We start from the raw sequence: 26,863 nt of genomic DNA, 5'->3' as shown, positions 1-26,863 counted from the left end.
CCTCCTGCCCCCTTTATCCCAGATCCCAACCACTCTTGTAGAAGAATATTTGCTTGAAAGGTCAATCTTTAATGTGGAATGCGGGGAGACAGAGGTAGAGTATATCACGTAGATGGGAATTTGCTGTATGCTTTTAATGTCAGCGTTCATATGCTTTAACTTATTTTACATTTTTTGCTGATATTCTGGGCTGGATTGCAGTTGGACTGACCAAGTGTGGGAACATCTTGTTTCTTCCTTCATTACGTACAGTATGTCTAGACTAAGTAGTATGTGAAAATATGTACGTTTGTTTTTTTTAAAAGTGTTGAGATCGGAGAAGACTGGTGGGCATTTCAAAAGGTACTGTGCAGCCTTTGTATCTAATTCAAGAAAGAAAGAGCAGTCTGTACTGAAGTGGTGGAATGCCAAAATACAAGTTTTCTAGGAACTAAAACTTACTGCAGGTTAGGAAATAGGTTTACTTTTCTTACAAAGATCCTCAGGACAATATAAAAATGACTGGGCTCTTCATAACTATATTTGAAATTGTTTAAGTACATTTCATTTATCCATGTCATTTTAATAAGACCCAGGTAATATTATTTTAAAAGTACACCAGAAAACTGTTTTTCTTTTGGTTACAGGCGGGGATAAACTGTTAGAAGTTTGTTGACTGAAAAAGATTGATTCTTGGCACAGCTTGGCATTTAGGAGGAGTAGTGTGGATAGTAGCTCTTTGTAAGACATGTAACCTTTTAAGACTTGTCTCTGAAACTAGTTCTGGTGGCAGATGTAATGGTTTTACACTACCTCTGTGTCAGTTCATTTGCTCATTAGAATGTGAGTTTTATCTTTGGGGGGAAAAAATCTGAAACTTTAAAACATGAGCAAGCAAAGCATACAATAAATTCACACCAAGTGAAGATCACCCCCAGGCAGAGAGATGGCTACACACTATGTCCTCATTCTGCCACTGTCGGAAGACAGCATACTGGCTTGATGGACCTATGGTCTAACCCAGTATGGCCGTTCTTATGTTCTTAATACATACCTAGAGAATAAGCCAGGTACTTGTACAACAATGAACTTCATCCTTTGTGAAGCTGACATTTGCTTTACTCTCTTGGAAGGCAAGGCTATTGCTGTAGTTTACATTTTTTCACATTAAAATAATTTACAATTATAGAACTGACAGAGACTTTGAGAGCTCACTTAGTCCAGTCCCCTGCACTCATGGCTACATACCTTACAATATGCGATTTGCTGAGTTGTTTTCTCCACTCAGAGCCCATGTAGGCTTGCATGTGCCCCATGTACATGAGGTCACATTCTCTTGGCCAGCATCTTTTGCTGAAGCTGCCCATGTACCCTGCATGCCCTCAAGCCTCTTTCCCTGTTTAAAGTGTAGAGCAGCAACAAATGCCATTCTGTTCCTTCACCAGTGCCAAATCCCCACAGCTAAAACTGCATTAAAGCGGAGGAGGGCACGGGGGGACTCTGCGTATACAAACCATCTCACAGATCACAGTTACTAGAAGGTAAGTAAGTTGACCACACATGTGAGTGGCAAGTATAACCGGCCAGGAGAGTCTAAGCCTCCCCTGGCACTGTTGCTGGACAATGGGCTATGTCCCCCACCAAGTTCTGCCATCCCTTTCTTGTGGCTCCCGCCACCTACTGCTGCTGCCTGGTGAGTTCTCCACTCCAATCTGCCCTGCTTCCCTGGGTTGCTTCTGCTCACTGCATCTCTCCTCCTCCACACCTTCCCCCTGGGGCAAAAGAGTGAGGCGGTAACAGTGAGCAGCAGCTGGGGGAGGGAAAGTGAGCAGCGGGGAGGGTGTCTTGCAGCAGGCAGGGGGTGAGGAGGGATGGACTGGACCGGGGGTGAAGAGGAACCAGGCAGAAGGGAGAAGGAGTGAGGTGGGTCATGGCAAATGGGAGTGGGGGAGAGAAGATGAGTGGCAAGCAATAGCAGTGAGGAGGAACAAGGTGGGCAGGGGGTGAGGAGGCACATGGCAAGCTGGGGGCTGTCACAATGCAGTGAAGCTGGGGGCAAGTGGAAGCAGAGTGTGGGCAGAGCAGGGAGCTAGCCTCCGCCCCAGTGGGAACTTTACCTGTCCCCCATGTCCACACAGCTCCCACGGAAAGTAACCGACAAGCAGTTGCCTCTTTAAATGATGGATGCCTACAGGAGTCCTATTTATATAAGTCTGTAACACTGTTCTGCCAAACAGTAGGTAAGAGCTGCAGGCTGACCCTAGGGAGCAATGGCTTGTAGGGATGTGTACGGTGCTCCAAGCAGAAGCTCTGAAGTCTTCAGGTGCTGAGATACCTCTTCAAAGGGCTAAGGGGCAGCCTGGGCTTTAGTAGAATGTGGTTTGAGATGGAACAGTGGTGTTGATTTGGTCAGCTCATAGGAAACGTGACCCTTCAGCCTGTTGGTAAAAAAACAACAGGGGGGCCCAGAGGTGGATGGGATAAATGGGGTTCTTTAATGCCGATACTCATTCCTCCTCAGACCCCCAACCTGCCTGAGTGACCCCCGAAGTAACCAGAGGTAACCACTCTCGGCTATATATCTAACCTATTTGCTCATTTCTGCTCCAGAATCTGCTGGTCTTACCCATCTAATAAATAAAATTGTTAGTGTATACGGCTGCATCTAAACTATAGAGTTTTGTTGAAAACTCAAGGAGCGTCCACACCTAAAATGTGTTCGGTCGAGAATCACTCGCCAGAACACACCAGTTGTCGTGGCAGAGTTCTGTCGCTCCCGTTCAAGGCAGAACACTTCTGTCAACAGATTCTGTCAATAAAAAAATAATGTAGGTGCTGGGGGGTGGGGTGCTTCTGTTGACAAAGGGGTCCTACATGGTATTGGCCAGCTGAAGCTAGGAGACGCCCTGTCCCCTGTAATCAGAGCTTTATGCTCTGTTTCTCCAGACAGCCTTAAAGGTACAGCAGCCCGGGAAACCCTATACCAGGAAGTAGCCTGTGTGCAAGCAGCCCAGCCAGCATGTGTGCCTGCAACCTGCTGACAGCCACCCCTTACAGCCACTCTGGCACAAGGCAAAAAAGCAGTCAAGTCGCACTTTAAAGACTAACAAAATAATTTATTAGGTGAGCTTTCGTGGGACAGACCCACTTCTTCAGACAATAGCCAGACCAGAACAGACTCCGTTTTCTGGTATAGCTGTGGTCTGAAGAAGTGGGTCTGTTCCACAAAAGCTCACCCAATATATTATTTTGTTAGTCTTTAAAGTGCTACTTGACTGCTTTTTCGTTTTGATAGTGTATAGACTAGCACGGCTTTCTCTCTGTTACTATACGGCACGTGTTAGTTTCCCAGCCAGCCAAGGACATCCCCAGCCCCTCCAGGGTGCAGGGAGAAGAGACCCAGGACACAACCCCTGGTCAGGAGGAGGTGAGCCCCATCCTGGATAGACCTGCTCAGCGCCTGGGCAGAGGAGATGGTGCTCCTGGACCCAACAGCCAAACACCAGAACATTCCCAGCTACGGCCGAATCTTCACCACACTGGAGGCACAGGGACATTCTACCCAGACTATGGAGCAGGTCTGGGCAAAGATTAAAGAACTCTAGCAGGGGTATACCCAGGCCCAGGATGTTGCCCACTGACTGGGGGCATGACAACCCAGCTTCCTGTATTACAGGTTGCTGCATGAGCTCCTCTGGAGGGAGGACACCTCCCCACACCTGCGAGCTTTCTGGACACATCCAAGAAAGCTCCCCCCGCCCCCCCCCAGCTGGAACTCCACCTGGAGGAGCAGCAGCCCGGGATCCGGGCTGAGGATGAGGTTACCCTGGTCAGGGCACCTCCAGGGCCTTGCCAGACCTGTTTGAATACCCCCAGGGCACACATCCCAGGACATGGGGGTGGAGCAGGCGAGGGTGGGGCATGCTGTGATCCCCACTGGGCTGGCTTAGGCAGGATCCCACCCTGAGAGCCCAGCCCCTACACATGTATATGCATGGATTATCTCTCAAATATGCAGCACTTCATTAACCAAATTCCACCCCCCAACTCCCACGGCAGCTTCGAAGTGTTAAACTTTGACGTGCTGACTCGCGTCTAGCCATGGCTCACCCGCCGGTACTTCAAAATACCCTGGGCACTTCGAAGTACCAGTGGGTGAGCCACGGCTAGACATGAGCCATCACTTCGAAGTTTAACACTTTGAAGTTGCTGCGGGGAGGGATTTGCTTAATGAAGTGCTGCATATGCACGGCAGCACTTCGTTAATAAATTCCCAACACCCTACTTACCATCCTCCCTTCGAAGTGTTTTACTTACAGTATTACAGCAAGATTCCAGAAGGTAATTTCTATAAAAATCTTTATTACTGTATAATTTTTAGTATAACAATGATTTTCCCAATTACTGTTTCCACTCAACTTTTTCATTAACGTCTCTTATGCACACTCATTGCATGACTACATTAAACTCCTTTTATATTTTAAAAAATTGCAGTCCACATTTACAAAAAAGCACCCCACCCCCCCAACCCGCCACACACAGCGACATCCCTGCATATGGGCCTGCACTGAGCTTCGACTTCAGCGGCTGAGAGAACAAGATGTCTTGTGCAAGGGTATTACATAAAAAGCCTCTCACAAAGGCATTCATACATATGTACACATAACAGAAATGTGAAATAGTCACGAATACTTATTCTTCTGGAAACCTGACCCCTGTAATCCCACTCAGGCTGCTGTCTGCATGGGTTATCTCGCAAATAACTGTCTGACTCTTCCAATCCTAATGGGTAGCGGCATATAACATAATTTAGTTTGGATTATTTTTATTTCCTCTATAACAATAATTAATAAAAGATTGTTTTAATTAATGGAGTGTGAGATGTATTGTGTTGGTTGTAGGTTTTAGCTTTGTGGCATCTCCCTGAGCTACTAGTGTTTTGTTTCATTACTGCACAGCAGCTAAGTGCCAGTAATATGGTTGCAGTTGGTTTAATTATATTTTGGAGCATACAGCGTATTCCAAAGCAACATTCCTGACCAAGCTGGAGCAGGCTGGGAGCTGCAGATTGAGGCTCCATGGTGCAGCATCTCTCAGCTGCCCTCATGCTCTTACCGGGGTGGGAACTCCAGCCAGCACCAGGCCCAAGTAAAAGCCACATCCTTTGGGAAGCTGTGGGGAGCTAAGGACCCTCCTGCCCTGGGAGAGGAGGGAGGCCTCATGGGGGTGGAGATAGAGACTGGATACTGCTCCCTACCTGCCCAAGCCTGGGGAGTGGAGGATCCATGGTGCCCCACAGCTTCCCAAGATCCCCATCTGGGCTCCTCCAGCTGCTGGCCTGGCTGTGGGGGGAGGGGAGGGGCTTTGAGGTGGTAGGGGGGAGGAGGGCATAGGGGTGCGAGGCATTTGACATGAATGCCAGGTTGAAAAGGGACTCAGCAGGGCTGACTGGGTCATGAAAGGTACGGTCAGCAGACGGGGCTTAGGGCAGTCTTCCACCTGCTCTGGCTCCACACAGCTCCTTGCAGTGACTGGCGTGGCCCCCTAAGCCCAGGGTCATCAGGTACGCTCCACATGCTGATCCTGCTCCCAGCCCCAGTGCCACAGCTCCCACTGGTCAGGAACTATGGCCAATGGGTGTTGTGGGCCCGGCACCCACCAGCATGGCAGTGCACAGCACGTGGAGCGTGCACCCCGCCCCCGCATTCCTGCTCCTGAACGCCTTCCTTTAACCCTGCACCCCCCCCTTACTCTAGCTTGGAACCGCCCCCCCCCCCACACCCCTGAACCTCATTGCTGGCTGTACCCCTGAGTCTGCAACCCCAGCTGGAGCCCTCACTTCCTTGTACCACCCAACCCCCTGCCCCAGCCCAGGGAAAGCGAGTGGGGGTAGGTGAGAGCATACAACAGCTGGAGAAGGGCTGAAGTGAGTCGGGAGGGACCGGGCCGCAGATGGGCCAAGGCAGGGGCACAGCCTCAGAGAAGGCATGGGGGGCGGGGAGGGCTAACAGTGTTTAGTTTTGTGTGGTTAGAAAGTTGGCAGCCCTAACTGGGGCCAGTGTGGCAAAGTGAGTGGGTCAGGCAGGCCCATCCGTCTTCAAATAGCTCCCTCTTCCAGCCCGCCATGGCACAGCTGGTGAGTACTGTCGTCTGATGACATCTGAGGAGCCCGTGGGTTGTGTGGCACAGCTGTAGTCTCGTGACTCCATGTGAAGGGGTTCTGGTTGCAAGGCCCAAGCAGTACAGTTGTCTGACACTGTCTGAGTGAGGGTGGGGGGGGCGGACCTGTGCATGGCACAGCTGGATCAGCTGGAGTACTTGTGGTGAGGGGTTTTGGTTGTGTAGTGCAAATGGCTCAGTTGTGTGAGTCATGTGAGGCAGCTGTGGGCCCCATGCAGGCCCACTGATAGAAGGGGGCAATTGTCTCCTGGCCTGATAATACAAAAGGGCCCAGGGGCCTGTGCTATGGCACTGGAAACCTGACCCTTTAAATTCCTGCCGGAGGACCTTGCTGCACAAGCCAAGCAGCACGGAGGACTGGAGAGTGTGCTGTGGTCTGAGCAGCACTCAGGCCTGACTGCCCCAGCCCCTCCCCTCTTGCACAAGGCCCTGCTTCTTCTGGGGCTGTGAAGCAGGAACCCCCCGCCCCCTTGTGTTGTCTAGGGGTCTGGCCAGACAGTCAACCCAGCCCCTGCATGGCACAAATGGCTCAGCTGGCTGTCCCCATTGATGGAAGGGGCTGTAGGCTCCAGGGTTCAGCCAGACCATTCAGCCGGCTGAAGTCACACACTGGCTGTAAGCCACGTGACACAGACAGGCTGCCTGGTGCTGACAATTCAGTTTTCTGCCTCCAGGTGATAGTCCAATTGTCTGACTCCATATGGTGGGGCTGTGGGCTGTCTGGCATCGCTCGTTCGGATGTCTGGCTCTGTGGGAAGGGCTGTAGGTTGCCGTGTGCCGAGGGCTAAGTTGTTAGGCTGTAGATTCTGTGGCAAAAGTAGTCTAGCAGTCCAACTGCATGGAACAGGACTGCAGTTTCTCTGGCAGACTCAGAGCAGGTGTCTGACTCCAGAAGGGCCTCTACATTGTGCAACACATAGGGCCAGCCTGAGGCATCCACAGAGCATGCAACTGCATACGGCACAGTGGTGCTCCAATTTAAGTAGTTCTGTGTGTTGCATGTGCCTAGCATCACCAGCTCAGGTAGTTCCAATTCCCCACCCTCCGGTACCTGCTCTGCCTCTTGGCCCAGACAGACCAATCCTCTGTTGCACCTCCCAACCCCCAGCAGCCCAGTCCCCCAGCCCCTGCTCTGCCTCCTGGCCCCAGCCACCAAATCCCATCTCCCCTCTCCACCCCTAGCTTTGGCTGGTGAATTCCCTGGCCCCTCACTCTGCCACCCAGCCCCAACAGCCCAAAACCCCTGGCCTGATCTCCCACCTCCCAGCCTCAGAGGTTAGAATTCCTCAGCTCCCTGCTCTGTAGCCTGGCCCTGGCAGCCCCAGTCTCAGCACCCCGACTTCACCGTCCAGCCTCAGCTGCCAAAGCCCCAAGCCCGCCAAATTCCCTGCTCTGCTGCCCAGCCCTGCTGAATTGCCTGCTTCCCCACCCTACCTCCCAGCCCCATCTCCTGTCCTGGCAGCCTGAATTCCCTGTCTCTCAGCTTCAATGCTCCTGAGCCAGCACGCACAGCCCCTGGGTGCTCCAGTCACAGGGCATTTCCCACACCCTTCTGCTCCTGGGATCTGGTAGTTGGACAAACTGGTGGCTGCAGTACTAGACGTTGTGTAATTGCCCTTGGGGGAGGCTTGAACCTGGGACCTCAGTGCAGGCACCTATACAGCTTAGGCTGTAGAGGACACTTACTCTTTCTCTGTGAAGAGCTCTAGGTGCCTTTACAGGAGACAGTTAACCACACCTAGGTGCATAGGTTACACCTGCACCTCCTCCCCCAGCACCCCTGCCCTGAGCTCCCCCTCATCTCTCTCAGCATGCTTTGCCCCCTCCCCCAGCCCACCCCATGCACTGCTCCAACACCTCCCAACCCCCTTCCTTGATTCCTGAACCCTCCACTTCCCCATCTCCCAGCTCTGAGCTCCTCCACTCACAACTCTCTGCTCTCAGCTCCCCCAGCCCCTGCTCTCAGCTCCCCACTCTCCACAAGCCCCTGCTCTGAGCTCCCCCATACACCACAACCCCCTGCTCTCAGCTCCCCCAGCCCCCTGCTCTCAGCTCCCCCCTCCCCACAAACCCCTGCTCTGAGTTCCCCCATCCCCCACAACCCCTGCACTGAGTTCCCCCATCCCCCACAACCCCCTGCTCTGAGCTTCCCCAGCCCCCTGCTCTCGGCTCCCCCCTCCCCAACAACCCCACGCTGAGCTTCCCTGCACCCACCCAAACACCCTGCCTTACCTCCCCCCCCCGCACTCCATCCCACTTTTAAATTTATTAGTCTTATCATAACCAGCCCCCACCCCTACACCCTAGTCCCTGCCCTTGCAATACAAACGTACCTGTACGAAATGTAAATACATTTCGTTTATGCTCATCCCGGCTCACCCCAGGGAAGGGCGCTGGAGGCGGGGGCAGTGCTGTGTCAGACCGCAGGGAAGGGGGCTGGGGGCAGGGGCAGTGCTGTGTCAGACCCCAGGGAAGGGGGCTGGGGGCGGGGGCAGTGCTGTGTCAGACCCCAGGGAAGGGTGCTGGAGGCGGGGGCAGTGCTGTGTCAGACCCCAGGGAAGGGGGCTGGGGGCGGGGGCAGTGCTGTGTCAGACCCCAGGGAAGGGGGCTGGAGGCGGGGGCAGTGCTGTGTCAGACAGCAGGGAAGGGGGCTGGAGGCGGGGGCAGTGCTGTGTCAGACCCCAGGGAAGGGGGCTGGAGGCGGGGGCAGTGCTGTGTCAGACCCCAGAGAAGGGGGCTGGAGGTGGGGGCAATGCTGTGTCAGACCCCAGAGAAGGGCGCTGGAGGTGGGGGCAGTGCTGTGTCAGACCCCAGGGAAGAGGTCTGGGGCGGGGGCAGTGCTGTGTCAGACCGCAGGGAAGGGGGCTGGGGTGGGGGCAGTGTTGTGTGAGACCCCAGGGAAGGGGGCTGGGGTGGGGGCAGTGCTGTGTGAGACCCCAGGGAAGGGGGCTGGGGTGGGGGCAGTGCTGTGTCAGACCCCAGGGAAGGGGGCTGGGGTGGGGGCAGTGCTGTGTCAGACCCCAGGGAAGGGGGCTGGGGTGGGGGCAGTGCTGTGTCAGACCCCAGGGAAGGGGGCTGGAGGCGGGGGCAGTGCTGTGTCAGACCCCAGGGAAGGGGGCTGGGGGCGGGGGCAGTGCTGTGTCAGACCGCAGGGAAGGGGGCTGGGGGCGGGGGCAGTGATGTGTCAGACCCCAGGGAAGGGGGCTGGGGGCGGGGGCAGTGCTGTGTCAGACCGCAGGGAAGGGGGCTGGGGGCGGGGGCAGTGCTGTGTCAGACCGCAGGGAAGGGGGCTGGAGGCGGGGGCAGTGCTGTGTCAGACCCCAGGGAAGGGGGCTGGGGGCGGGGGCAGTGCTGTGTCAGATCCCAGGGAAGGGGGCTGGGGTGGGGGCAGTGTTTTGTCAGACCCCAGGGAAGGGGGCTGGGGTGGGGGCAGTGCTGTGTCAGACCGCAGGGAAGGGGGCTGGGGGCGGGGGCAGTGCTGTGTCAGACCCCAGGGAAGGGGGCTGGAGGCGGGGGCAGTGCTGTGTCAGACCCCAGGGAAGGGGGCTGTGGGCGGGAGCAGTGCTGTGTCAGACAGCAGGGAAGGGGGCTGGAGGCGGGGGCAGTGCTGTGTCAGACCCCAGGGAAGGGGGCTGGGGGCGGGGGCAGTGCTGTGTCAGACCCCAGGGAAGGGGGCTGTGGGCGGGAGCAGTGCTGTGTCAGACAGCAGGGAAGGGGGCTGGAGGCGGGGGCAGTGCTGTGTCAGACCCCAGGGAAGGGGGCTGGAGGCGGGGGCAGTGCTGTGTCAGACCCCAGGGAAGGGGGCTGGGGCGGGGGCAGTGCTGTGTGAGACCCCAGGGAAGGGGGCTGTGGGCGGGGGCAGTGCTGTGTCAGACCCCAGGGAAGGGGGCTGGAGGCGGGGGCAGTGCTGTGTCAGACCGCAGGGAAGGGGGCTGTGGGCGGGGGCAGTGCTGTGTCAGACCCCAGGGAAGGGGGCTGGGGCGGGGGCAGTGCTGTGTCAGACCCCAGGGAAGGGGGCTGGAGGCGGGGGCAGTGCTGTGTCAGACCCCAGAGAAGGACGCTGGAGGCGGGGGCAGTGCTGTGTCAGACCCCAGGGAAGGGGGCTGGGGTGGGGGCAGTGCTGTGTCAGACCGCAGGGAAGGGGGCTGGGGTGGGGGCAGTGTTTGTCAGACCCCAGGGAAGGGGGCTGGGGTGGGGGCAGTGCTGTGTCAGACCGCAGGGAAGGGGGCTGGGGGCGGGGGCAGTGCTGTGTCAGACCCCAGGGAAGGGGGCTGTGGGCGGGGGCAGTGCTGTGTCAGACCCCAGGGAAGGGGGCTGTGGGCGGGGGCAGTGCTGTGTCATAACCCAGGGAAGGGGGCTGGGGGCAGGGGCAGTGCTGTGTCAGACCCCAGGGAAGGGGGCTGGAGGCGGGGGCAGTGCTGTGTCAGACCCCAGGGAAGGGGGCTGTGGGCGGGGGCAGTGCTGTGTCATAACCCAGGGACGGGGGCTGGGGCGGGGGCAGTGCTGTGTCAGACCCCAGGGAAGGGGGCTGGAGGCGGGGGCAGTGCTGTGTCAGACCCCAGGGAAGGGGGCTGGGGGCGGGGGCAGTGCTGTGTCAGACCCCAGGGAAGGGGGCTGTGGGCGGGGACAGTGCTGTGTCAGACCGCAGGGAAGGGGGCTGGGGGCGGGGGCAGTGCTGTGTCAGACCCCAGGGAAGGGGGCTGGGGGCGGGGGCAGTGCTGTGTCAGACCCCAGGGAAGGGGGCTGGAGGCGGGGGCAGTGCTGTGTCAGACCGCAGGGAAGGGGGCTGGAGGCGGGGGCAGTGCTGTGTCAGACCCCAGGGAAGGGGGCTGGAGGCGGGGGCAGTGCTGTGTCAGACCCCAGGGAAGGGCGCTGGGGGCGGGGGCAGTGCTGTGTCAGACCCCAGGGAAGGGGCTGGGGGCGGGGGCAGTGCTGTGTCAGACCCCAGGGAAGGGGGCTGGGGTGGGAGCAGTGCTGTGTCAGACCCCAGGGAAGGGGGCTGGGGGCGGGGGCAGTGCTGTGTCAGACCGCAGGGAAGGGGGCTGGGGGCGGGGGCAGTGCTGTGTCAGACCGCAGGGAAGGGGGCTGTGGGCGGGAGCAGTGCTGTGTCAGACCCCAGGGAAGGGGGCTGGGGGCGGGGGCAGTGCTGTGTCAGACCGCAGGGAAGGGGGCTGGAGGCGGGGGCAGTGCTGTGTCAGACCCCAGGGAAGGGGGCTGGGGGCGGGGGCAGTGCTGTGTCAGATCCCAGGGAAGGGGGCTGGGGTGGGGGCAGTGTTTTGTCAGACCCCAGGGAAGGGGGCTGGGGTGGGGGCAGTGCTGTGTCAGACCGCAGGGAAGGGGGCTGGGGGCGGGGGCAGTGCTGTGTCAGACCCCAGGGAAGGGGGCTGGAGGCGGGGGCAGTGCTGTGTCAGACCCCAGGGAAGGGGGCTGGGGGCGGGGGCAGTGCTGTGTCAGACCCCAGGGAAGGGGGCTGTGGGCGGGAGCAGTGCTGTGTCAGACAGCAGGGAAGGGGGCTGGAGGCGGGGGCAGTGCTGTGTCAGACCCCAGGGAAGGGGGCTGGGGCGGGGGCAGTGCTGTGTGAGACCCCAGGGAAGGGGGCTGTGGGCGGGGGCAGTGCTGTGTCAGACCCCAGGGAAGGGGGCTGGAGGCGGGGGCAGTGCTGTGTCAGACCGCAGGGAAGGGGGCTGGGGGCGGGGGCAGTGCTGTGTCAGACCCCAGGGAAGGGGGCTGTGGGCGGGGGCAGTGCTGTGTCAGACCCCAGGGAAGGGGGATGCCTAGAAGGGGACTGCGTGGCACAGCTGGTTCGGTTGCCAGGGTCGGGGTGTGAGGCACAGGCGGCCCAGGGGTCAGACCTCATGGCAAGAGGCTGCGTGGCGCAGACAGTGTAGGTGCTGGACCCAGGGAAGGGGCTGCGCAACACAAGCGATGTACCTGCTTGAGCTACGGAAGGGGTGAGGTTAAGTGACAGCGGGTGTGGGGCTCAGGTGGTACCGGTCCGTCACCCCAAGGAGGGAGTGTGGGGCAGAGACAGCATGGCCCGTGTTCTCAGGGAAGGGGAGTGGGGCACGGCTGCCCTGCCCGGGAAAGGGTGCAGGACACGCGGTACAGCTGCCTGACCCAGTGTGGGAGACACACGCGGTACAGCTGTCAGACCGGGGGGGGGGGACACGGGGTACAGCTGTCAGACCGGGGGGGCGGGGGGCGACACACGGGGTACAGCTGTCAGACGGGGGGGGGGACACGCGGTACAGCTGTCAGACCGGGGGGCGGGGGGCGACACACGCGGTACAGCTGTCAGACCCGGCGGGGGGGAGGACACATGGGGTACAGCTGTCACAAGGGGGGGCGAGGGGGACACACAGGGTACAGCTGCCAGACGGGTGGCGGGGGGGACACACGCGGTACAGCTGTCAGACCCGGCGGGGGGGGACACACGGGGTACAGCTGTGAGACGGGGGGGCGGGGGGACACACGCGGTACAGCTGTCAGACCCGGCGGGGGGGGACACACGGGGTACAGCTGTCACAAGGGGGGGCGGGGGGGACACACGGGGTACAGCTGTCAGACCCAGCGGGGGGGGCACATGGGGTACAGCTGTCACACGGGGGGGCGGGGGGGACACACGCGGTACAGCTGTCAGACCCGGCGGGGGGGGACACATGGGGTACAGCTGTCAGACCGGGGGGGCGGGGGGCGACACACGGGGTACAGCTGTCAGACCCGGCGGGGGGGGACACACGGGGTACAGCTGTCACAAGGGGGGGCGGGGGGGACACATGGGGTACAGCTGTCACAAGGGGGGGCGGGGGGGACACACGGGGTACAGCTGTCAGACCCGGCGGGGGGGGACACATGGGGTACAGCTGTCAAAAGGGGGGGCGGGGGGGACACACGGGGTACAGCTGTCAGACCGGGGGCGGGCGGCGGCGAGGCAGGGGCCCTACAGCCGCTGCTCGGTGCCAGGCGCGGTGTCCGTGGCAGGACCCGTGTCCCCGGGGGGTGGGGGCGGGGGCGGGGCGGGGCCGGCCTGGCTGGGGCCGGACGGAAATTCCTGGCGGCCCCGGGCGGGAGCTGCGCTCGGGATCTGAAAGACTCATTGATCTGGCGCGGCGTGGGGCGCTGCCCGCTCGGCCCCGCTCCAGCCGCGCGGCCTCTCTGCCCCGGCTGCCCGCACCATGCGCTCCCCGCCCGCCGCCCGGCTGCTGCTTCTGGCCGCGCTGCTGCTGCTGGCCCCGCCGCGTGGGGAGTCCGAGAGCCCCAAGGGCAAGCACAAGCCGCTGCGCCAGAGGGAGGTGGTGGACGTGGTGAGTCAGTGCGTCCGCGCCGCGCCCGGCTGGGGAGCGGGACAGGGGGGAGGCTGGGGAGGTTGTGCAGTGGGGCTAGGAGGAGGGGCCGGGGGCTTGGAGGGTTGGAGAGGGGGCTGGGGAGCTGGAGTGGGAGGCTGGGGCCAGAGGGGGCTGGGAAGCTGGAGTGGGAGGCTGGGGCCAGAGGGGCTTAGGGGGCTGGAGTGGGAGGCTGGGTTTAGAGGGGTCTTGGGGCTATTGGATTGCTGGGCTGGGTCAAGAGGGCATTTGGGGAAGGGCTGGAGTGGGGGGCTGAGGACGGGTGATAGGGCAGAGGAGACCTGGAGATGGGCTAAGAGGGCTGGTGGGGGCCTGGAGACAGGGAAGTCTGCTGTGGGGGAGCTGGCAGACAAGGTTAGGGTGATGTGATGGATTTGAGGTGAAATAACAAGCTGCTGGAGACTCTTCTCTGGTTCTTTTTCCTTCCATGGGCTGGACCCTCCTCATTCTCTTCTTTAACCCAGGAAGGAGCTAGTCTAGCTCTGGGGTCTGGTCTTTGCAACGTGTCCACTGCTGGGAGAACAGTTCCTTTCTGCCAGCCAGAACAGCTCCCCCATCCCAAACTCAGTTGTAATGTGAAGATCTCACCAGGTCTCAGTTATGCTGGGGCATTTTTACAGGAAGGGGAAATAATTTGGTTTATATTGTTTTCTATATTTTATTGCTCACTGTCTGAGTGTGGTGGTAGAGGGAAAAATTTAGAATGCATTTGTCTTCATGGAAGTTATTTATTTTCAGAGGCAGATGGTGTTTCTTCATATTTTTGCAGAGCAGAGTCTGGAGTCTGTGGTTAAAGTAATACATACTCTTCTCTCCAGTCATGTCCGCAGGAAGAAGCAAGGCCAAGTTAATGTGGCTGGACTACTTCAATTAAACTGTGAACTGCCCTCCTTCCTTGGTTCACCTAGGCAAAACTGAATTTTTTAAGCCATGAGTAACTAAATTAGAATATCAAATAAAGATAAAGCAAAAACAGTTACTTTTAAAGAGCTGCAAAGACAACAAAACTCTCATTTTGTTAAATCACGTGTTCCCATGCGTAAATAAATTCTCATTAGTGCTTATTCATGGCACATTTCTGGATGCTGTTTCCTTGCAACTACCAATTACAATGCACTGAAGGCTATAGAGCCATGGAAAACCAGTGGCATGGGTTTTTCTTCCCTCTAGAGACAAAGGTCTTTGCAGCCCCCCCCCCTACTTGTATGCGTAAAGATTTTAATTTGTGTAAGGATGGAGAGTGTGCTGCTGGTTTTGGTATGTAGATAGCGTTGTCAGCAGATGTATTTAGATCGGACTCTTCAAATACACTTCGCTTTCAGGACTATCACTAGCTGTAGTCCCAAAGCCCATATGTGTTCCAAGCAGCGTTGGTGCTGCTCACATTCATTCTTGAACATATTTAGATCAGAATAAGGAATATTATGGGATTAAAGGAGTGAAATCTCATATCTTAAAGCACCATATGAACCAATATTTTATGTCCTTCGTTTTGAATATTTGTCTGACTCTGCATCCTCCCTTTCAGCCATGGCAGGCTGAGGTCTATAAATCAGATGAATTAGTGGAGGAGTGGGGAACTTTTTTTGCGTTGGGGGCCTCTGATCCATAGACAAATCAGTCGGGAGCTCAGAAATGAGTGTATGGGAGCCAGGGCTATGGGGTCTGGGTGGGAGAGAGGGTGAAAGTATAAAAAGGATGTGGATTTGCTGGAGCAGGTTCAGCGAAGGGCAGCAAAAATGATTTAGGGTCTGGAGCACAAGACCTATGAGGACAGGCTGAGGGATTTGGGCTTGTTTAGTTTACAGAAGAGTAGACTTAGAGGTGATTTAATAGCAGCCTTCAACTTCCTGAAGGGGAGCTCTAAAAGGAGTAATGGTCAGAAGTTGAAGAGGGAGAGGTGTAGGTTAGATATTAGGAAAAACTACTTCACTAGGTGGGTGGTGAAGCATTGATATGAGTTGCCAAGACAGGTGGTGGATTCTCCATCCCTAGAGGTTTTTAAGTCCCGGCTGGACAAGGTCCTGGCTGGGATGACTTAGTGGGGGTTGATCCTGCTTGAAGCAGGGGGCTGGACTAGATGACCTCCTGAGGTCCCTTCCAGCCCGGTGATTCTGTGATTCTATATGAGTTGGCTGGGAAGTAGGTGATCTGGGCTGGAGTGGAATGCAGGAGCAGGCTGTGGATGGTTGGTATGGGCAGGAAGGGGGTGTAGGAGAGGGGTGTGGGTCTGGGTAGGAGCGGGTGCAGGAGCAGGAGCAGGCTGGGCAAGTGGATCTAGGTGAGAAGAAGGTGCAGGAGGGCTTCGAGTGTGGGGTCTGGGTGGGGCAGAGTCAGCAAGCAGGTGGGGAGTGTGGGCAGGAGGGGATGCACAAGGGGGTGTGGGTTCTGGGTAGGAGGTGGTGGAGGGGTTGGGGTGACAGGTCTCTGAGGCAGGGGGCAGAATCAGTGTGTGGGTGGGGAGTCTGGGTTGGAGGAAAGAGCATTTGTGGATGTGGGGTCTGGATGGGAGGGGTTGGACAGGATGGGATCTTGGGGGAGGGGTCAGGGTGGGGCTGAGGGTCTAGATGGGAGAGGGGCGTAGGAGCTGTCTGGGGCTGTGCAGTCTGGGTGATGGGGGTGCAGCTTCCTTTGCAGCACCCCGGGATGCACATGGCTCTGCACGCCCTCCCAGGCACCGCTCTCTGCTGCTCTGAGTGGCCAGAATTCTGACCAGTCAGAGCAGTAGGAAGCCTCCAGGAGGCTGTCCAGGTCACTCTGTTCCCCCTCCCCTCCCCCACTTGCGGAGACAGTGGCGAGCCTGGAGTCACCCCCTGCCCCCCTTACCCCCAGCAGAACCTGCAGTCTGGATCTGGCCCATGAGGCTCAGGGCTCGGCACCCTTCACCCATGCCATGGGCCAGATTCTGGAGAGGGGAGCCGTGAGCTGAGGTCTGAATCCAGACCATGGGCACCCCACCCCAGAATTAGTGGAAACTAAGGAAACATACTCAAGTAAATGAGTACTAACTGTGTCAGCTAAAATGACTTTGACAGAGACACCTTAAAAAGTAGAACCAAAAACACGACAACCGATCGTCTTGCTTCAACAGACACTACATTGTTATTGAACAACCAGATGCTCATTTCACTTCAAAGGTGGCATATTGTATGTGACAATAAGTGATCTGGTGAGTGCAGATTGGTTTGGCTGAAAAGGAAAACTAAAGACCATATAATTCTTTTGCATATGGGAGTTGGTGGGTCTGCAACATTTAAACCACCCTCTTTGGAAATATTTAAAATTTATTTTTTGTTAGATCTTCTAGGAGCACCCTCTTTTTGGTTAACTCTGCCACCTGGTGGAATCTAAAACTAAAATGTCAACTCAGTTAAAATATGCTCAAGCGGAGTATCAGCTCATATAGATATTTACATAGTTGTGCTACAAGGCTGCACAAAAAGGACTAGCAAAATCGGAACCAACTAAAATTTTATACAACTTACTTCTATTGCTAGATATACTATACATTGAAATGTAAGTACAGTATTCATATTTCAATTTATTTATTTTATAAGTATATGGTACACATTAGAAAGTAAGAAATTTGTCAGCACTAGTGTGCTGTGATACTTTTGTGTATTTATGTCTGATCGGTTAGTCTGATTCAGTAGTTTTTGAGATTGAGGGGAAACTTGGGAGGTATACAGGACAAAATCAGCCTCCTGAAAGGGGTACAAAAGTCTGGGCAAGTTGAGAGCCACTGAGTTAAAGCAAGATAAACAGTATATTTTATTTACGGAATAGAGGGCCTGATCCTGTAAAGTGCTGAGTGGCCCCAACTTCTTCTGAGTTGAACTTGCTCAATATTTTTCTATTAATTTGTCATATTAAGAAATCAGAACCAGGCAATATTACAACCAGATTCAATATTAAAGGCAAAATGGATCGGATGAATTGGTACACGTAGTATGGTAAGGAATTAAAATGCCTTCACATCATTGTGTCTTGTTTATTAGTTTGGTATGTGAGAGACCACACTCACAGGAATCAGGCTTTTTTACATATCTGCTACTTGATCAAATGATTTACTGTCTTGTTCTTGTTACTATATTTGCCAACAGGGCACATTTCTCTTTGAATATCATAGGCAATGTCAAGAGTTCATTATTCTGGATCTCAGTTTACTTCCTTAGTAAAACTTTATATATAAATTACAGTGAACTTGGGACTCATGAGAAGCAGCACTATCCAAATACAGGTTGAGAGGTAGAAGTTCTTCAGGGAAGGGACTAATCTAAATGGACAAGTCAGACAAAAGGATGGGAAGAAGGTCTCTAGCATACAAGCAGGAGCCATGTTAGGATTAGCAGGTGTCATGCTAGTTGCATAGGTCCATGTTCTTTGTTCTTCAGTTTTGATCAGGGTTTGGTGGGTGGGAATCGTCTGAACAACTGCAGGGGAAAAGAAAAGAGGGAGATAAACATGAAACAGGTGAGAAAAGAACAGGTCATTAGGTGGTGAAGAGAACCCTAGTGCCCTGCCCTGTGGAGGGGTGAGAGTGGAATAAGCCCTCAGACAGCAGTTGGGAAAACTGTTCAAGATAAAAAAAATGTACTGGACATCAGCAGTGTCCAAAGGTTCTTGTTGCATCTTCTTCTATAGCTGCTTTCCCTGGCTTTGTCTGCACTCCACATTGTCTCCACCCTGGAGGTATTCCCCAGAAGTTGCGTGCCCGGGGGCCGAGGGAACTGCCTGGGGTCCACCATGCACATCTCTGGGTCAAAAAGAGTACAGTAAACCCCCGACTTACGCAAATTTGACTTGTGCATTTCTTGCCTTAACACAAGTCATATTCATTGCTGGGAGTCAGCAGGAGCTACACCAGGAGCCCCAGCCTTGGAGGATCCCAGGAGCCCTCGGGCTGGGAACTGGCCCTGTGCAGCGCTCTGCGGCTCCAGCCGCAGGGAACTGCTGGCCAGGGGAATCCCTGGCAGCAAAGGGGCTGTGCTCAGCTGGTTCTCAGCCCCTTTGCTGCCGGGGATTCCCCTGGCCCTGGCAGTTCCCTGCGGGGCTGGATCTGGCGCACCTGGCTGCTCCCAGCTGGGGGAGCCGGGGGCTGGAGCCAGCAGCGGAGTGCTGCCCTGTCCAGCCAGCTCGCAGCCATTTTGCTGCCAAGGATTCCCCCAGCCCCAGCAGCTCCCTCTGGCTGGAGCCAGTGGAGCATTGCACTCTGGCCAGCTCCCGGCCCTTTTGCTGCTGGGGTTCACGGCCCTGGCAGCTCCCTGGGGCTGGAGCTGGTGGAGCGCTTTGCTCCCCCAGCTCCCTTCCCCCCATAACCCAGGATTCCCCAGGCCCAGCAGCAGCTCCCTGAGGGTGGAGCGGGCAACCCCACCCCCACCTCAACTTGCATGAAATTTGAATTACACCTGGCTCCCCAGGAATGTAATTAGTGTGCAAGTTGGGTGTCTCCTGTAGTTTGGGGATTGGGAGCGGGGAGAGAAAAGGGGGAGCCCTATTGGGGTGTCAGCTGCCTCACTACCAAATGCTACGTTACCCTGTTAAATAGCACAGTTTAGTTGTTTAAAATGTGAAAGAATAGTACTATCATAGTTTGGGGCCAACAGCTGACCTACTAATATTGTAATCTGGGGAAACTTTTTTGGAATTATTATTGGATTACTATTGCATTATTGTACAGTTCTCCATGCAGTTTTGTAGTTATATTAGTGAACCTACCACCCTATCTCCAGCTTTGATGCCCCAACAGCAGCAGACTCAAGTGCCAGTTTTAACACAATCATTTAATTTTCAGTATTTGAGCCGCGATGTTATTTCTTGCCCCTCCTTCCTAATAGAAGAATTTTCCTGACCTTCTATAAAAGTACTTCTACAAAGTAACATTGTTTTTAAGCCTTAGCATCAATACACATTTTTTTTTCTTTCAGTATAATGGAATGTGTTTACAAGGACCTGGTGGTGTACCCGGACGAGATGGAAACCCTGGAATTAATGGAATTCCTGGGACACCTGGAATCCCTGGTCGGGATGGACTGAAAGGAGAAAAAGGAGAATGTATGCGAGAAAGCTTTGAGGAGTCTTGGACACCCAATTTTAAACAGTGTTCATGGAGCGCGCTCAATTATGGCATAGATCTTGGGAAAATTGCAGTAAGTAAGCGCCTGTGACGGTGTAGTCTGATGTTAAAGCAACTCTTTAGCACACATTGGTGGATGCACAACACCAAATTCTTATGGAAACTTCCTTTAACATTTAGGATTGATCCGATCTAGAGTTTTAGTTCAGGCTCATTTCTTCTATGCATAATAACTGATCAAACACTCCAGGTGGCTTATTTCAATAACAAAGTTTCAGCTGAGAAAGCTGGATTGTTCTGGGTACGTACAGCAAACTAGTATTCAGTTTTCCCTTTGGACGCAGTAGAGCTGGAAATAAAGGTTTTCCTGCATGGGCTATGAAGGTAACTTGCCTAAGTTACTGAAGGGAATTGTGTGCAGCACTGATAAATCCTAACCAGTTCAACAAAAATATTGTGGTGTTTACTGCAGTCCTCTGACTATGAAATTTTAAAATAAGAAAAAAGAGACATTAATATGTATGGAAGATACTAGGAAGAAAAAATTCTCAACCCTACAGGAACTACGTATCTAGCCTGAGACTGGTAGGTCCACTTTAACTTAACTTACAGCCACAGTGTGAGAATCAACTTAGTAGATGGCATAAATATCTAAAATTTCCATTTGCTCTAGAGCGGCCTCAGAGTGGGCCTGATCAGCAGGTTATTCAGCAATTGGTGGGTGGAGGAGCAACAGGCTGGACTAACTTTAACTCACTAGTTTCAATCAGGATTTTAACCAACCAGCAAGGAACCTTGATACATTAACTGATTTGAGTCTTGTTTTGTATTTATCCTTTTCAGCTGTATTGCTGAAGAAGAATTGATTCTCAGTGGTGGGTAACTATTACAGTATGTTGAGTGGCACCTACATATAGCATTTACAAGACATTTGATACTTCTCTTGCTATAGTTCATTTAAGAAATTATATAGCATGATTTACATTTATTCAGAATTTGTTTTTACACTTTTATGATCAGAAAAAAAACTGTATTGAAGAAAACATTCTTTCTGCACCTAGAGAAGAGGCTACTGCTGCCACAAGCTGATTTAACACTTCAGCAAACTCTACAGGCTGACCAAGTTTGCTGCATTTTAAAATTCCGGTAGTAAACTTGTAGAGCTTAATATTAAAATAAAATATTTAATAGTGGATGAAAGCTTTAACATAAAACTTGTCATAATTTTAAAAGCTAATATTTGATTTAAAAATGATTTGAATAATTATTAAAATATTTTAAAACCAATTTATCTACCCTGTACAGCACCAAGATTGAGCAGCATGTTTCTATCAATCTCTTCTGGCTAACATTTTGTGTGGAGTGTGGACTGGCTTGAGAGAGAGCTGGTAAACTATCCTTAATTGCTAGGAAGGAGAGTTTGGAACAAGAAAAGAAGGGAGGGAAAAGATATTTAGATATCTACCGTGACAGCATATATTGTCTCAGATTAAAATATAGGATCTCAGCATTTCCCCATCCTCTGAGGTACTTGAAAATACAGATGGCTGTTCTGTGGCAATGAGTTATTTCATAGGTACTGTTTTTTTAATAAAAGGAGCAAGGGAACAAAGAGGGAGAACAGAGTAGGTGATTAATGTATTCTCAGAATTAGTGAAGTGGGTTCGAAAGCCGCAGCTATTTGTTCTTAATTTCCTTAGGAATGTACATTCACAAAGATGCGCTCTAATAGTGCCCTAAGAGTTCTCTTCAGTGGATCACTTCGACTCAAATGCAAAAATGCATGCTGCCAGCGTTGGTATTTTACATTTAATGGAGCCGAATGTTCTGGGCCACTTCCTATTGAAGCCATAATTTATTTAGACCAAGGAAGCCCAGAGCTGAATTCAACTATTAATATACATCGCACTTCTTCAGGTATGTATGTCAAAGCCATGTTGCTTATGAATGGAAGTCAAGATGCAGTTAACAAGTGACACAGGGAACTTCGTAAGGACCTCATTTTAGAAGTCCAGGGCCCATAAAGACAAGGCAGAGGTGGGCAGTTGCTAGATGCTGATTTTTCACATCTTTGTCAGAATTCCGTATCGGTGTTAAAAATATAGGAACTGTGTTGTTTCTCTTGTGGATCGTTTCCTGCTACTCCATTTTTACAGTTTTACTAGCATTAGTCATACTTTAAGTACATTCAAGAAGTCAGACAGAAAGAAAAACTTCCCTTATCCAGCCCAACCCCTCCCGTCCCCAGCTTCACAGGCTTCTAAACTGCAGCTATTTCAAATTAGTATAAAAATGGCCTGTGTGGCAACTGCCCTATAACTATATAGCACTAGCTTTTTGGTGAAACTGGAATGCCAGTGCCACCTTGGGCACATATAGTCTTTTGTGCAATTACATGCATCAGGTATGGAATTTTATGCAATTTTCTTGGGCAAACAAAGACTAGGATCTGCTGCAGTTTCCAAAATCAAACCACCTTCACCTGTGAGGCCTATCATGGTAAAAGTTAAAACCAAGTCATATTCAGGAATAATTAGTTACCCCATCTTCTACAATACCATCTGTTAGAAAAGGGTCAAATCCCAATGCCAATATAAAAAAGGTAAAGATATGGGGAAAATGGAAACAACTAAAATAACCTACACTATAAGCTGTGTCTACACTGCATTCCCCTTTCGAAAGGGCAATGCAAATGAAGCACTGACTTACAAATCTCATGCTTCATTTGCAAAGCCTTGTGTGATCTCACTTCTGAAAGAGACTGCTTTCAAAACAAAAACAGGAGCATAGACAGGGTTCCTTCAAACACAAACTGTTTTCAAAAGAACCCTTCTTCCTGAAACAAAACAGGAAGAAGGGTTCTTTTCAAAACGAGGTTTGTGTTCGAAGGAACCCTGTCTACACTGCTGTTTTTGTTTTGAAAGCAGTCTTTCAGAAGTAAGAGTGCACAAGATTATGCCAATGAAGTGTGATTTGTAAATCAGCACTTCATTTGCATTTTCAATCTCACTCATTTGCATTCCCCTTTTGAAAGGGGAACGTAGTGTAGATGCAGCCTATATGTTCTCTTTATACCTTGAATAATAGCCATACATTGAGGCTATGTCTACACTAGCACACTACATCGAAGTAGCCTATGTCGACGTAAGAACATCGAAATAGGGTACTTTGATGCGTATCGTCTACACGTCCTCCAGGGCTGGTGCCGTTGACGTTCAGCACCGAAGTAGCGATGGAGAACGTCGACAGGAGCCACCCTGGAAGGAAATGCAGAGTGTCCACACACAAGTGTTCCCCATCGAAATAAGGGGCCAGCAAATCCCCAAGCCGCTCCCTTAAAGGGCCCCTCCCAGACACACACGGCTTGCACAGCATGAGATCCACAGAGCCGACAATCGGTTGCAGATCCTGTGAACGCAGCATGGACCCCCAGCTGCAGCTGCTGCAGCAGCAGCGGCAGCAGCTAGAAGCCCTGGGCTAAGGGCTGCTGCACACGGTGACCATAGAGCCCCACAGGGGCTGGACAGAGTGTCTCTCAACCCCTCAGCTGATGGCCGCCATGGAGGACCCCGCTATTTCAAAGTAGCAGGACGCAGATCATCTACACACGCCCTACTTCGACATTGAACATCAAAGTAGGGCACTATTCCCATCTTTGGATGGGAATAGTGATTTCGACGTCTAGCCGCCTAACACCGATTTCAACGTCGAAATAGCATATGGCGCGTGTAGACGCGACGCATGCTATTTCGACGTTGTGCCGGCTACTTCGAAGTAGCCAGCTAGTGTAGATGCACCCTGAGAGTTATAGGTATGTAAAACCAAAGGCTTGGAATATGTAATTAATTTACCAGATATTGCAGCATAGAGACTATTCACCACACAGCAGCAGAATGGGCTAGAGGATTCCACAGAACTGCTGCTTGTAACAGACCAAAGATTATGTGAAACTAACAGCCCAGCTTTTTGCCTATGACAGAAGGTCTCTGTCTCTCCTCTTCCTGTGTAATATTTCTCCACAGTAACAAGAAAAATCCGGGAAAACTCACTTTGTGGCCATAGATGGCCTTTCCATAAAGTATCAGAATGGGTTTGTTACTATTGTATTCATGTCTCTGACTAGCATGTCACTAAGATGGAGACTGTTGAAAAAGCAAGCAAAGGTAAGAAACTGTTTAGAGTTAAAAACTATTTTTAAAATAATTTCATAATCTGCTGTAAGAACTTAGTATAATTTCTAAAAACCATTTGTTGCAGGTAATTTCTAGAGAGGCCATAATAACCTGCAAGGAAATGTTTTTTTTCCTCCTCTAAAGATTTAAACTGTAGCAACACCGTAACCATGACTAATGCAGTGTCTGTACTGAGCTGCACTGAACTGCTGTTTTTTGGCATGTGAACTAGATTAAGTCAGGATATGGGGGGGAAAAAAAAAGTGAACTGAATGATACTGATTATGTGAAATAAAATACAATGTTTGTCTTTAAACAGTGGAAGGACTGTGTGAAGGAATCAGTGCTGGGTTGGTGGATGTCGCTATCTGGGTTGGTACTTGTGCAGATTACCCAAAAGGTGATGCTTCTACTGGATGGAACTCAGTCTCTCGTATTATCATCGAAGAACTGCCGAAATAGAAGTTTCTTTCCAAACCTCCTTATAACCCATTGTTCTCAAAATCCCCATTATACGCTTTTGTACAATTTATTTTAAAACTGAATTCTTCTGGAAAGCTTTGTGAGTATCTGGCCAGAATACACATTTTCTTACAAGCATCCTAGTTGAATTTTTCCAGATGATGTGTTTAACATGTAGCCATGTCACTGTTAAACACACGTGGAAAGTTCTTACCATGTAACTTTAGAATATTAAACAAGTTCATCCACTTGTTTTGTTATAATTTGGAATCAATATGTATCACCTTTGTAAAAACTGTAGATTGTCTTTTTTTTTTATATCCATTAAATAAATAAAACCTTTTATAGAAAGAGACAAATGCAGGACTATTTTATTGACAATAAAATAAAGGGTTTTTACATGGCTATTATGAAACATGTTTTTAGCATTTGACAGTTAGACATGAAAATAACATCTACTGAGAAAATCCTAGACTTTATTCTTCATTTCAGATTTCAAAAGCATTGCTTAAAGGCATTAAGTCTCACTTATATGAACTTAATTGTACTACTGCCATACAAGATTATTCTAGTTGACTATAGTTGTGATTCAACTCCAATTGATATGTCAGAATTGGATCCAGGCCAAAAATAAGCATAAATTCACATTTTAAAAGATTGTTTTCAGCATACCATTTGCACTTTTCCCCCACTCAGTTAAATACCTCATTAAGAGGGTCTCAATAGCCAATTTACTTTTAGTATGAATGTCAGTTACTACTGAAGACAAATAATAATGGTGAATATACTGGACAATTTTACTACAACAAAAAAAGTGATTTACCTTTATTATGACATTTCATTCTCCCAACAAATTACTTTACTTCATAGGGTTAGCCAGACACATCTTACTTTGGTGCTAAGGTAATAATAAAATGTTATGGTTACACTACTAGGAATGGAAAAACAAGTATTTAAGGATAGGCTCGGTTACTTCGCACTGTACAGCCTTCAGAATACTTTGCAAATGGTAGGCGCCTATTATGCTACAAAGGTCATGTGTTCATTCTCATAAGCCCAGATAAAGAAAACGACCACATTGGGCATTTAGCATTGCTCATAACTAACGGTAGCATTTACTCCAAAATGCAGCTGTCAAGTGACAGTATCCACAACAATGGGCTTTTTTATACTATTGTGACTTTAAGAAATGGTAAGTGCTTAAAAAGAACTCAGCACTGAAGACAAAAAACAAAGGAAAAGTCAAAACATGTATAACATGCAGAAGTTTAATGACTCATTTCCTCTAGAATTAAAAAGAAAAAATCTGCACAACTTGGATTCTGGTTTTTAATTTTTTTTAAAGCAATACTTTGGCTTAGCTAGGTTGGGAAGAGACTAGACAATACAGTTTAAAAAAAAAAAAAGTTGTCCCCACATTTTGCTCTCAGATTTGTACCTCCATTTTGCAGAAGGTTGTTCCTACATAAAAGAACCAGAAGGTAGGACAGCTGCTGGGCTGTATCTGGAAAATATCAATGCTGGTGCTGAGGTCCAGCAAACTATACAGCTGATATCTCCCTAGAACTCTGTCTACTGCCACTGTTTTTACAGTGTTTCAGAGTACATTCTGAACTTCCAATAGTTAACAGTACACTACCCTAGTGAATTAGTCCTACATAGTAATATTAGTAACAGAGGAAGCCGTGCCAGTCTATATACTATCAAAACAAAAAGCAGTCAAGTAGCACTTTAAAGACTAGCAAAATGGTTTATTAGGTGAGCTTTCGTGGGACAGACGCACTTCTTCAGACCATAGCCAGACCAGAACAGACTCAATATTTAAGGCACAGAGAACGAAAAACAGTAAGCAAGGAGGACAAATCAGAAAAAGATAATCAAGGTGAGCAAATCAGAGAGCGGAGGGGCGGGGAAGGGCAAGAATTAGACTGAGCCAAGTATTCCCCCCCACCCCTCCACTCTCTGATTTGCTCACCTTGATTATGTTTTTCTGATTTGTCCTCCTTGCTTACTTATTTCATTCTCTGTGCCTTAAATATTGAGTCTGTTCTGGTCTGGCTATGGTCTGAAGAAGTGGGTCTGTCCCACGAAAGCTCACCTAATAAACCATCTTGCTAGTCTTTAAAGTGCTACTTGACTGCTTTTTGTTTTGATAGTAATATTAGGTTTTTAATAGAAATTCTCATGACACACAGTTATTATACAGAAATGTTAAGCTCTAATTCACACGATAACTTTTGATTCAAGTACAAATGAAATGTAAATATAAAAGTGCCCATATAATAAATAAGGCCAGTATCCCACCTCTGCTGAATGCCAGCAATTTCATAATGTAGACATTTATGATCTCAGGTCTGAGAGTGGAAATAAGAACTGGTTATTTATTTGTATTACTTTAGCATTTGGGAGCTCTAGTTACACACCTGCACACCACAATGCTAGGTGCTGTAGAAACAGAACAAGGATAGCCCCAAGAAACTTAGTTATTAAAGAGTAAGATTAATTGACTGAATCAAACATTCTTCTCAATACCAAGCTACTTTTCAGATGTCTGCAGTGCAAATGGTCAACATTTTAACTTTTGCAATGTTCTAATTCCAGAAATCAACTCCTCCTCTCCCAATTAATTCTGATGTGTAAAGAACTGCTCC

General features: G+C 51.2%; 1 protein-coding gene across 2 annotated transcripts; it reads left to right on the top strand.

Annotated features, from left to right (window-relative positions):
• Positions 1 to 11,977: 11,977 nt before the first annotated feature.
• On the top strand, positions 11,978 to 25,970 carry CTHRC1 (collagen triple helix repeat containing 1). Of its 2 annotated transcripts, none has more exons than XM_074985661.1 (4): positions 11,978 to 12,110; positions 19,430 to 19,651; positions 21,279 to 21,495; positions 24,070 to 25,970. In XM_074985661.1, the coding sequence occupies exons 2-4, from the start codon at positions 19,439 to 19,441 to the stop codon at positions 24,210 to 24,212; spliced, it is 573 nt and encodes a 190-aa protein (XP_074841762.1). In that variant the 5' UTR covers positions 11,978 to 12,110; positions 19,430 to 19,438; the 3' UTR covers positions 24,213 to 25,970. The 2 variants fall into 2 exon arrangements, with proteins under 2 accessions (XP_074841762.1, XP_074841761.1); XM_074985660.1 differs by lacking the exon at positions 11,978 to 12,110 and adding an exon at positions 13,209 to 13,463.
• Positions 25,971 to 26,863: the final 893 nt, after the last annotated feature.

This window comes from Carettochelys insculpta, chromosome 2 (assembly GCF_033958435.1).
Source record: "Carettochelys insculpta isolate YL-2023 chromosome 2, ASM3395843v1, whole genome shotgun sequence".
NCBI classification, from domain to species: Eukaryota; Metazoa; Chordata; order Testudines; family Carettochelyidae; genus Carettochelys; species Carettochelys insculpta.
This window is presented reverse-complemented; position numbering and strand designations above follow the sequence as displayed.